The 12746-nt window shown below is 41.2% G+C and overlaps 1 protein-coding gene across 1 annotated transcript in view; it reads left to right on the plus strand.

Moving 5' to 3' along the window:
- The window catches only part of ANTXR1 (ANTXR cell adhesion molecule 1), a 260387-nt gene that overhangs the window by 65509 nt on the left and 182132 nt on the right, over positions 1-12746 (plus strand). The window contains 4 exon segments of the mRNA XM_021671061.2: positions 145-178; positions 1398-1477; positions 4163-4231; positions 5959-6039. Of these exon segments, the coding sequence (XP_021526736.2) occupies positions 145-178; positions 1398-1477; positions 4163-4231; positions 5959-6039 (264 nt within the window).

A 12746-nucleotide genomic window follows, 5' to 3' on the forward strand; every position in this document is an offset into this window, starting at 1 on the left:
TACTTGAGCAAAGCCTGGGTGAATTACATCAGGAATCAAGACTGAATTGACTGCATATTCAACAACAGAGCCCATTATCCACTATGGTTTTTGGAGTGGCAAACAGTGGTTTTAAGTCTAATGGCTCGTTCATGTGTTTTTCAGGCCAGTGAGCAGATTTATTATGAAAACAGTCAAGGTAAGACTATAGTATAAATTACCCCTATGAATTATTTAACTTTTTCCATGTTTGTTGCTAAAAAAAAAAGTAGCTTCAGTCATTTCATGTTTCAAAAGACATGTATGAGATTATCTGTAATCCTTAGACACACATTTCATCACAAACAAGAAATGCATAGAAAGGTGGCATGTATTGGGTCAAATTCCACTGTCCTGTTGATGCCAAGAAAAGTTATCTAAAAGTAATTAAGTCCCATTATAGCCACAGTCTAATTCCCATGGACAGTTTTGCATGTTGAATTCATTAAATTGTTAAATACTTGCATAGGTTAGTAAAGTCTTGGATTTTTATGTAAAACTTAATTTTCTTGTCCTTCTCTGAGCCCCAAGCCTCTTCATTACTGTGACTGGACATAACATTAAGATCAAGATACCAGTTTGATTAAACTTTATTTTATTTAAATGAAAAAACTGCATAAAATGTACTTAGTATAGAAATTTTTATTATTATTTTAGCTATTATTACTACAGTTTCTTTCATGAGTAGTATTTCTGTATCTCAGTCAAATCTCTTAAAAAGGAGATTCAATATTACAGTACAGATTTTCCTTCCAGGCCTGGAGAGGTATCCATTTCTTGTTTCATTATAACCTACAACAAACAGAACAGACTCAATATCAACACCAGATCTTGCTAATATAAATCAACCACGATATGAGAAGCCTAAAAATCTCTGAAACAATTCTAGTAGGTTTTGCCAATTACTATAATTCTTCCAGTCAACTTGTAAATCATAATGACTATTACTTTCCACCAAACTGTCTTCAATGGGTGGCATGTATGGTCTATTGCAGCAGGTGACAAGGACTCCCGAACAGCCCAGGTGGGAGTTTGCTCACAGCTTGGGCGACAGTTATGTGTATGCGAATAGAAAATAATCACACTTGATTCACTGGTGCTGATCCCAAGTGTTGGTTTAGTGACCATTTCACCAGGTTTGGCCATTTTTCGAGATGAGGCTGAGAAATGCAAAAGCAAAACCTATTCCCCATAAAGTCTGTCTCCATGGAGGGTTCTTCTTCATGCTGGAGTTGCTTCCAGGTCCAAAAGAAAAGTTGGTGATTCTCACAGTGTTGACTTTGGGCGGTTGAACTCCAAAGAGGTCGAATCCTGGGACTGAGAGGGGTTTCTCTGGGTGGGGCAGGGAGGACTGAGCCAGTCTGTATTGTGTTAAACAGGATACAGGACAGCCAGCGTCATCATTGCTCTGACTGATGGAGAACTCCATGAAGATCTTTTTTTCTATTCAGAGAGGGAGGTAAGCGACAGCCTGGCTGCGTCTAAACATATACATGGAACAGGGCTTCTCCTTTCTGTGGGCCACACTCTCTCTACTCAGGTGATAGGTGTTCGTTGCAAATCCCATGAATGAAATAGAGTTGTATATGTAGAAATAATAATAATAATAGTAATTCAAGTTTTACAAGTGAATTTTCGTGTCTTACACATGGTAAATGTTTTCTCCTTTCAAAATTTTTGCATATGATTCTGTTTTGAGGGATTAAAAATATCTACCCTGCCTTTATTGATGGTGTTATACTGTTCTAACAGTTTTTAAATACAGTATATCATTTATAAACAAACATTAATACCATTTTTCCTTATATTTTCTACTAAAACAGGAGGAAGGGAATTACTTGAAATCTGTAAGAGCCAATCTTGTCAGAATGTATTAATCACTGAGATTTTCACTCTAAGAACCAAAGTTAAACAGCAACTGGTAGCAAAGTTAAATTGTCATCTCCTTGTAATAGTTCCTTTTTTTCCTTTTCTTTGTGTTTTCAAAAATTATTCCTCAAGGCAAGTGGAAAATTCCCCTAAATGAAGATTTTAGCTTGTATAAGTAGACATAGAAAAAGAAGTTTGCTAAAGAATTGAAAACTAATGTTTATACTTAGGAAATCCTTTCCTTTCGAGTTTCACATTTCATCTATATGCCTAATTGGTATGAAAGGAAACAAGTTATCCATAGAAATGTACTGAAACCATAGCCTCATTAGTGACAAAGGGTCATTCAGGACCCAGGTAGAAAGAAACAACATCCTAGAGATGCAGGCTCTGGGAGAGAAGTTAATGGTAGCATCACACTTACCTCAAGCTCTGAACAACTGTTTACTTCAAATTAGCTCTTTCCGCAAACGTGAAGTATATATTCATTTGCTTATTCATTCAGTGTTAATTGAGAGCTTGGCATATACTTGGCCATTTGCTAGACACTAGAGGCACAGAGGTGAGTGAGACACAGCTGCTGCCCTCATGAGTCTTACCATGAAATAATGATCAGCCTTTTGAAGCCTCCACTGGCAGAGGGCTTAGGAAAATTATGTAGGTAAACTCTCCTCCCACTAGTACAAAAGGCAACTCTAATGAGGAAATACGCAAGGTAATATGACAGACACTGCCTGAGAATTTGGAAAATAATACATCTCTGCATTTGAAAGTGGAAACTCACTATGTGATGGGAATGCAAGATGGCTTGTTTGGGTGCCAAATAACAGTCAAATAAAGTAAAAACCCTAATAAGGAAAGAACTGAAACTAAAATAAATGATAGCGTGTCAGAGTCTTAAGACAGGGGTTAGTGGGAAGGAATTTTAGGTATGGCACATACAAACTTAGAAAAATATTCAGAGTGCCAATGCCAATATAAGGAGACCTTCTGAAAAAGAAAGATAAAGCTCAAGATATAAAGGAATTGAACTTTTCCCTTCTTGGCAATTCTATATAAAGTCCAACTGGAGGAGAAGAATCACAGAGTTGATGCAAATAAGACTGGGGCTACGCTGAGTCTAAAAGTTAATTTTATCCTATAAGTAGCAGGGAATATTTCTAATATGAAGGAAAAAAGACATATGTTTTTTTCCCTTCTAGAATTCAGTGTTAAACAGAAGTAGATTTGAGTACTAAGAAAGGGAAAAAGTAACACAATTCCAATCAATATGCGTATATTGAGCACTCACCGTATGTTTGCTATCAGTTATTAAGAACACATTGTGGCCAGGCGCGGTGGCTTACGCCTGTAATCCCAGCACTTTGGGAGGCCGAGGCAGGTGGATCACGAGGTCAAGAGATCGAGACCATCCTGGTCAACATGGTGAAACCCCGTCTCTACTAAAAATACAAAAAATTAGCTGGGCATGGTGGCGCGTGCCTGTAATCCCAGCTACTCAGGAGGCTGAGGCAGGAGAATTGCCTGAACCCAGGAGGCGGAGGTTGCAGTGAGCCGAGATCGCACCATTGCACTCCAGCCTGGGTAACAAGAGCGAAACTCCGTCTCAAAAAAAAAAAAAAAAAAAAAGAGTACATTGTATGCACCAAGGCTTTCCAATATTTTTCTCCATTCTGAAACACTGGAGAATCTGGAAATCAGATTATCAGAGCCTTTAATAAAAATGTGCTGATGTTATGAGTATCCACGTGGTTCTAGCCTTGTGTGAAGAGCTCTGTAAATGTTCTTTCATTTAATCCCCAAAACATTTTACAGAGCAAAGCCAGGTGTGAAACTCAAGTATATCAAGTTCCAAAGGCCCCATTCTTTTCGTGATATCACAGCCCTATTGTAAAGAAACATATGTCAGTAAAAATCCATCAGAGCAATTAATCATTTCCCCAGGATATTTAACTTAGCCTGCAGTTTCCCTTTCCTCCCCTCATCTTTCAAAGCCCTTCATCAAGACTACTTTAGTGGGTCTTTTTCCATCTCGAAAAATGGCTACTTCCCATTGGAGTAGCCACTTCCCTCAGGTCCACCATTTGTTAGGTTACAATGTGATGTCCACTGAAGTCTGAGCTTCTTGGGAACAGGGATTGCCTTCTCCAATATGGCGCCTGGTACCTGGTAGGTGCTCATTAAATACCTCATAATTGAAGTTAATCAGGCAGCTCCAAAAGGAGTTCATTTGTCATTGCTTCTCTTTCTAATGTCCTCTCTTTCCTTTTCCCAGGCTAATAGGTCCCGAGATCTTGGTGCAATTGTTTACTGTGTTGGTGTGAAAGATTTCAATGAGACACAGGTATGGTCATGGACTTTCTCAGGTTTGGAGCAAACTGAGTTTGTGAATGATGGAGAACATGTTTAGTCAGTGCAGAGGGCAGATCAATGGAATCAATGCCCCTGAAATAGGTTATTTTTCTAGAAATCCTAAGCAGGAAGGAATTACTGGTTATATAAGGAATATTAAGTCATTTGCTGATTCACTTGAGGTCTTCAACACAGACCATCAAGGCAGCATCTTTGTTGGCAAACATTAAATTGCCAAATGTCAAAAGATATCTGAATTAACTTGGAAAACTTGGTTTTTTTGTTTTTTGTTTTTTGAGACAGGCTCTCATTCTGTCATGCAGGCTGGAGTACAGTAAGCTGTCTCAGCACACTACAGCCTCTGCCTCCCAGGCATAAGTGATCCTCCTGCCTGACTCCTGATTAGCGGGGTCTACAGGTACACATCCTGAGTAGCTGGGACTACAGATGCACACCACCACACTTGGCTATTTTTTAAATTTTTTGTAGAGATAAAGCCTCACTGTATTGCGCAGGCTGGTCTCTAACTCCTGGGCTCAAGTGATCCTCCCAGCTTGTTGAGATTATAGTTGTGAGCCACAACACCTAGCCAAATTTAATTTGACAAGTACGATTTTCTTATTCAAATAACAAATGTTCTGTTTCACCCATTAAAAATACAATGCATTTTCAACACAAAAATATGGAAATAATTGGGCAAGTGGGCAAAAAAGTGTGTACAAGTGCATATAATAAGCAAGTTGTAAAAACTTACTAACAATCTAAATACATGTTCCTCAATGTAGTTCATAGTTTCTTTTTGTTTAAATGGCACAAGAAAATGCTTATGATATATCATTAAGTGAATAAAACAAGATTATAAAGCAGTAAGAATAGTATGTGCCCACTTCTAAAATAAACATATGTATGTTTGCACAGAAAAAGTAGGAAGAATGGTATCTATCAAATGGCTAATAAAGATAGATAGGTGATAGATGAACAGACAGAAGGCTTATGAGTAACCTTTGTTTTCTTTATATTTTAACTCTCCTGAATTTTCTTAAGTTTTTAAAACAAGTATTACTTTTGCAATCAGTAAAAACAATAAAACATATTTTTTTAGAAACCACATACACCTGCTGGCACTGATTCTGCTGCCACAGAGTCACAGAACCGCACAGAGATCTGGAGTCAGACAAGCCCATACATCGGTTTCTCCTAGCCCTCGATTTCCTGCTCCATAAAGCAGGAGCACCTGAACCAACCGCAAGGGCCCTTTCTTTAATGGTAGTTTGGGTGAAAGGTGAAGATGGCCTCACCCAACACTGAAGTTTGAATTTAAGTTTGCCCTGAAAGGGAACTTGAATCTGCTTGATTCAGATAAAGCTGCCAAAGGGAATTTGGGTGAATGGGAGAAAAATGAGCCCATGGTCTGTGCCCAGATTTATAAACATATCAATCCAGGCCAAGCTTTCATCAAGCTGGGCACTCCTACCTCTGCTCCTGAGGAGAAAAGTGTTAAAACAAATGTAAAAGCTGGAGCCAACCCTGGGCCTGCTCCAGAGGCCACTGGTGAGCTTATTATTACTGATGGCTTTTCAGGGCAGCCCCTGAGCCCAGTGAAGGCCTCATATTCCCCTAGGTTCTGAATATAACTAGAGCCTCCTAGACCCAGCAACTTTCCTAAGTTTTCCACATCCAAGCCTAACACGTCTCCCCATGTGTTTGCTGTGTTCTCAGCTGGCCCGGATTGCGGACAGTAAGGATCATGTGTTTCCTGTGAATGACGGCTTTCAGGCTCTGCAAGGCATCATCCACTCAGTAAGTAGAGCTCTTCCTCTGAGACTGGACATTCAGGCACCTTCTGTCTCCAATCTGCTATTAATACTCAATTCCATCTCTCCAAGCCTGGTGTTTTTCTGCTCGAGAGAACACCATTTCTTCCTATATCTCTGTGTCTACCACGTCCCACCTCTCCCTTCTGCCTTTCACGCATATTTCTTTCTCAATTGTACTCTGCAGTGGAAAATTAACAATTGAAAGGGGGCACTGGGGAGGCCTTGAGTCAAGCTTCAGGCGGCCCTCTCCTTTCTCCTAACTGGGCAGACTGTGACTGGTGGTTTACGCTTGACCACCTCAGCTTTCCCACTGTGACTGAATGCAAGCTGCCTTCAGAGCACTTGTAGGCTGGACTTATATCACGTGGTCATTGGATGTACTTTAGACCAAGATGCCCATTGAAGTCATCTGCAGAGATATAAAAAGCACTGCTGCCTAGGCATCTGGTCTAGGGTACAATCTGGACCTCAAGAGTTTTTTTTAAATCTCCCCTGGTGATTTGAATGTTGAGACAAGGTTGAGAACCACTGCTCTAGACCTATAATCCTCAAATACATGGGCTCTAGGGTTTGCACAGTCACCAGTCCTCCTTCACACACAGGTGATTTTCTACATACCTTTTCCTGAATGGTGAACAGGACAGTGGCTTCCAGGGCTTCTATTCTCTACCTCCCACACACAGGCAAGGCCCTTGATCCAGCTGGAATATTGAATGCTGCTGTCTTAAAGCCTCAGCCAGCAAGTCAGTATGCGTGCTGCAACTGCAACGATGTTCAGATGTTCTGCAGCCTCCACCTTTAAGTTTTGTGACCAGAAAGGCATCTGTGATCTTCATTAGAAGCTTACCAGGCTCCAGACTGGGGGTCCAGGATGCAAATTCAAAGCTCAGGGGATCACCTTCCTCTTTAGATGTCAAAGGGGTCTTGATCCAGGGTTTACCGGCCAGGGGCTCAGCATCTGCCAGCTCTCCCAGACCAACCCAGGAAACCTCCAGCATGGTTGTGCTTCCATGCTGCTCTCCCTTCAAGGTTTGCCAGGAGCTCCAGCAGAGTGGAATGCAGAGTGAGAAATAAGAACCTCAGAGCCTGGCAACTCAGAGTTTAACTGGCCCATGTACTTACCACTTACAGATCCTTGGACACTTCTTGTTTGGAAACAGGAACCAATGATGACTTACATCATAGGCTTGTTTGAGGATTACAAGGATTACTGGTGAAAATTCCTAATATTTTTCCAGATACATAATAAGTACTCAAGGCATATGAATTATTGCCTCTTCCACTTCCCTTCCCATCATATGAAGGATATTAATGTCAGCTTCCCCTTATCCCCTAAACATTCTTGAATATGTGTAAAAATAACTTGAGAATTATGTTTGTAATACCTATTCCCAAGAAATTCTATTGCAGTGAGTTTCAGATGGATCCAGGGAATCTGTATATTTTAAATCTGCTTTTTTTTAAAAAAAAAAAAAAAAAAAGTGCACCAGATATGCTTTTAGAACATTGACATATCTGACCTTAAGCATACAGAATTGTGAAAAATCATCCCACCTCAGGTTGGGAATTTCTATCTTAATTATATTCCAATGATAGTCGTTTTATTCAAGAAGTTTGTTTGCAAAGAATATATACCTATTCAAACTACTGTAACCAGAAAGTGAAAATTATTTATAGGATAGAGAATTATCAGACCCAATTATGGGTCCCCAGGTGAAGGACTCCTCCTCTAAATTATTTCTGGGGTGAGTGTGGCATACTTGACAGTGTAAGTAACACAAATTACAATAGCCATGTAAAACAACAACCCAAGGGATGCAAAACATGATTACTAGCAGGATTGGGGACTGATGATGGATCCTTAAGAAGCTCAGAGGTGGATTATTCTGGGCGGAGTCCTCATGAGAAGGCGGGGCAGACCTGAATCATTGAAAGACCAGGGAAAGTTGATGAATAACACCAAATTATACTACCTTAGCCCAGAAGCTGGAAGACAGAAAAGCATATTTAGGGATCAATAATAATACCTATCCATCTGGTGGGACAGTTTGGGTAAAGGAGTCAGGAGTAATGGAAAATAAGCCTAAATATTGGGTTGAAACCAGATTAATACGAGCCTTGAAGGGGTTTTGGCTCTAACCTATAGGCAGTGGGTGTAATTACTGAAACAAGTTAAGAAAATAATCTGATGACAGTGCTTGTGCACATAGGAGGGAGACGGGACACCCAGAGAGTGTAGGCCAATTAGGAGGCAATAGTCCTGCTTTAAGATGGCTAGATTCTGAACAGGGACAACTCTTAACTGTTCAAACGTTCTTATGAGCCGTGTGCCTAACACCAAAAGTTGGTTCTCACACAGATGATTGGACTCTTTTTGTATGTGTAAATCAGTGTTGTCCTTGAATACGCCAGCCTTAGCAACTCACCCAAGCTCAACATGAGCCCAAATGTTTGTAAAACTTCCTCCATCCCCAAATGGAAATAACTACAAAGATCTTTAAGAAATTTTAGCGAAACCATCTTTCAAAAAGGGAAGAAAAATAATTTGAGACTTCAGTGTCCAAACTTTTGGCTGAATGATAACATTCTTGTGAGCTTTTATCTGTGAGTTATGCTAGTGGTTTTGATCCTTCCAGTACTCAAAACCCATGTTTATGGCAGTTGGTAATTCGTTTGCTTGGACAGAGAAATAGGGACAAGTAGAGCAAGCTCATCTTTCTCAAATCAGACAGAAATAATTATGGCCTAAAAGTTGGCTATTTTTAAGAAGTAGGTTCATTTCCCTTTTTGGATATTGAAAAGAAAACTCTCAGTTTTCCCCCCATTTGAAGCCTCTATCCCAGCTTGTTTCCACAGATGTTGTTATATGGCTGGTTATTTTCTCATAATAAAATAGGACTGGGCTTAATTATCCAAAATAAGATTGCAGAGCAGCTTCTAATAAGCTCAAATGGCTCACAAAGTTTTCTGTCCATTATGCCCATATTTTTAAACCTTAAATTAATATGCAGGGGCTATCCTGAAATACTCATTGAATACCTTTTGTGGCAGGCTCTGACCATTCAATAACAATGAAAGCAGGTAGAGGCTCTGTCCTGGTAAAGCTTACAGTCCAGTGGGAGAGACACATTAAAAACAAGTAAATAAATAAATATGTATAAGTAAAATTGTGACAAATGGAATAAAAGGAATAAAATGGTCATGAGATTAAAAGGGTTGACAGAGAACCCAGTCTCCTTTGAAGAGATGAACTGAAGGTCGCAATGGAGCCATCCATTGGAAGGGCATGGATAGAATGGGCAGAGCACAGCCCAGGACAGTGCATAGGAGAATGAAAGACCAATGCTTAAAGTGAAGAATGGCAGAAGATGAAATGAAGAAACAGGCAGACGTTCAATCACTGGAGCCTTGAAGGCCATGCATTTACTCAAAGCACAATAGGAAACTATAGCTAGTCTGAATCTGACAATAGAGCAATCAGGCTTGAAATCAAGACTCAGGAAATCTAGACATCATGGCACTCAGAATCAACAGCATTTCGGCCTTTGAAGAAGAAAACCCACTATGACTTGAACATGTTCTATCAGCTCCCTCTACCAGGCACTTCACCACCACTCTCTGAAGAAGGACTTATTATCCCCATTTTACAGGTGAGGAAACTGAGGTGCAAGAAGATTGAAGAAATGGCCCCCAGGTCTGCCCTCTCATAATGGTGGAGTAGGGAATTTAAACTCAGCTCTGGTTCCAGAGATTCTGCTCTTTTCATGACATTTGACCATGAATGTCTGAGGAAATGGAAAGTCACCACTGGATTACCAAGAGCCAGTTGCCCAAGGCTTGGATTCATCAAATCCCCAGATGCTCTACTTTCTCAATCTGATGCTCATGTTTGATCTTTCCAATGTTCTTCAATCCTCTCTCCTTCAGGAAGAAGTACTTATGTGTCAGATTTGTATAATGTATTATTTTTCAAAACGTTCCCACTTGTTTTCCATGTTAGTTTCTTAACTGAGAGAGATAGGAAAAGGGCAGAGGGAAATTAACAGCTGTAGAGAACTTACTTTGGAACCAGACATTGCCCTTTTCCCATATAATATTACCTCATTTAAAAATCATAACACAGGCTGGGCGCGGTGGCTCACACCTGTAATCCCAGCACTTTGGGAGGCCGAGGTGGGCAGATCACAAGGTCAAGAGATCGAGACCATCCTGGCCAACATGGTGAAACCCCATCTCTACTAAAAATACAAAAAGTAGCCAGGTGTGGTGGCAAGTGCCTGTGGTCCCAGCTACTTGGGAGGCTGAGGCGGAAGAATCGCTTGAACCCAGGAGGCAGAGGTTGCAGTAAGCCAAGATTGCGCCACTGCACTCCAACCTGGCAACAGAGCAAGACTCCATCTCAAAAAGAAAAAAAAAATCATAACACAATCCTGCATGTTCTGCATAGGTACCCCAGAACCTAAAATGCAATTTATATAGATAGATAGATAGATAGATAGATAGATAGATAGATAGATAGATATAGATATAGATAATCATAACAATGCTGCAAAGCGAATGTTCCTATTCCAATTTTACAGATGAAGAAACTGAAGCTCAGATAACCTGCCCAAGACCACACAGCCCTAAGGGGGAAAGCAGGATTAGAACCTGCTTTTCCCTTTAACTCCAGAGCCCATGATTTCTCCTACCTCTATTTTCTTAGGAAGGTAAAAATGATCAAACCCACTATTCAGTGAGTTCTTACTATGTGCCAGGTACTGTTCAAATCCTTTCATGTAATCATCTCCTTGAGGCTGGATGCAGCGGCTCATGCCTTAATCCTAGCACTTTGGAAGGCCAAGGCAGATGGATCATGAGGTCAGGGGTTCGAGACCAGCCTGATCAACATGGAGAAGCCCTGTCTCTACTAAAATACAAAAATTAGCCAGGTGTGGTGCCACATGCTTGTAATCCCAGCTACTCAGGAGGCTGAGGGAGGAGAATGGCTTGAACCCGGGAGGTGGAGATTGCAGTGAGCTGAGATTATGCCACTGCACTCCAACCTGCACTGACAGAGCAAGACTACGTCTCACAAAAAAAAAAAAAAAATCATCTCCTGGAATCCTCACAGGTGCCATTTGATGTAGAAATCATTACCCCTTTTATAGAAGTAGATACTAAAAGTTCAGAGAGATTCACTAACTTCTCCAAGGCCACACAGCAAGTGAGTAGTGATCCCAAAGACTCAAGTCTTTCTAATGCCCACGATGTGAGTGCCCATTGTGCTTTACTAAACAATGCGGGCAGGCCAGGAAGCAGCTCCATTTCAGAGAGGAAGACACTGAGGACCGAAAAAGCGAAGTGGCTTGACAGAGGCAAGACCAGAATCCATGTGGCCTGATCTGAATACATCATGGATGGGCAGGGGAGCACTTTGCCTTTTACTACTATCAGGTGGAAAGCACCTCCAGAAATCATTACTGCCGAACGGATGAAGAGCCATTGTTCTGGGAAGCTGGAGAATTGACACAGGCTGAAAGGAACTTCCACACTTGTACTCTTAAACCCTTGCACACTTGCACGGGACTCTACTTCTGAGCACCATGACAGTTTTCCTACTCACGTCTTTAGAATATGGTGATAAAATTACAAGAAAAAGTCTGTATAGTTGGAAGATTGTAGCCCTTTAAGCCAGTAACACTGTAAAGGAAGAAACTATTCCTGTGCCTTCTCATATTGTGGCTTCTTCAGGGAATTTCCACTGACCACAGCTGGTGAATTTAGCACCAGCCCTCGAGCAAAAATATGAAGCAAAGGTCCAGCAAGGCTCCTGGGTCTTTGTTTGCCTTTTCAAAAGTGCTTCATGCAGTGAAACAGGAACCTGCATGAAAGCTGGGTTCAGATAACACCGAAATGGGTCAGCAGCTTTGAATCCCAACACTTGGCCTGGTTACCACGATGCCAGTTCCTCCTCCCAGCTGTCCCCGCTTGGTGTGCGATTGAGGGTAGGGCCTGAAACCAAGGCCACTGTCTGAAAAGGAGGGCCCGTAGTTGCTGGCACCAAGCCACCTCCATCTAGGAGCATTTCCCTGGAATAAATATTCAAGCCGACATTGGGCTTCCTATTAATGAGAGTGAGTCAGCACATAGAGCTTTCTGCATGTTTGATCAACAGTAAACAACAAGCATTGAGCAAGCACAACTATGTTTGTAAGGATTTCTCGCAAGCTGTGGCATGACCATTCTTGTTATCAGGGAAACTGTGAGATCAATGGAACCAAGGAATCAATCTATTCCATGGTATATATAAATTTATTTTATTTATGAAAACCAGATCCTGTGCTGATTCTCCCTTCCACTTTTGGAAAGCAATGTAACCTCGTAATCTGGCCCAGGCCCTAACAAAGCTGTGATAAAAGGCAAAGTCTGTCTTCCAGGCTTGCCTCCCAGCTACTCTTCTAAGACCCCACCAGGAACTGCAAAGGATTTTCCTATGATCAAAATTCATGTCACATTCCCGAAGTCCTGGGAAGTGCCTGCCTTTATTGAACTAATTCCTTTTCCAGGCCTAGCAGATGAGGAGGCACATTTCAGCAGCAGCTCTTCTCATAAATCAGGCTTGTTGGTCACTGGAGGCAACCTCCTTTCCTTCCTTCACCCTATCTGAATCCTGTCTCAAGGCACCCTTCAGTCGTCTCATCTCTACAA

This window comes from Aotus nancymaae, unplaced genomic scaffold, assembly GCF_030222135.1.
Source record: "Aotus nancymaae isolate 86718 unplaced genomic scaffold, 86718_ANA_hifiasm-v0.15.2.pri h1tg000057l, whole genome shotgun sequence".
Taxonomy (NCBI): Eukaryota; Metazoa; Chordata; class Mammalia; order Primates; family Aotidae; genus Aotus; species Aotus nancymaae.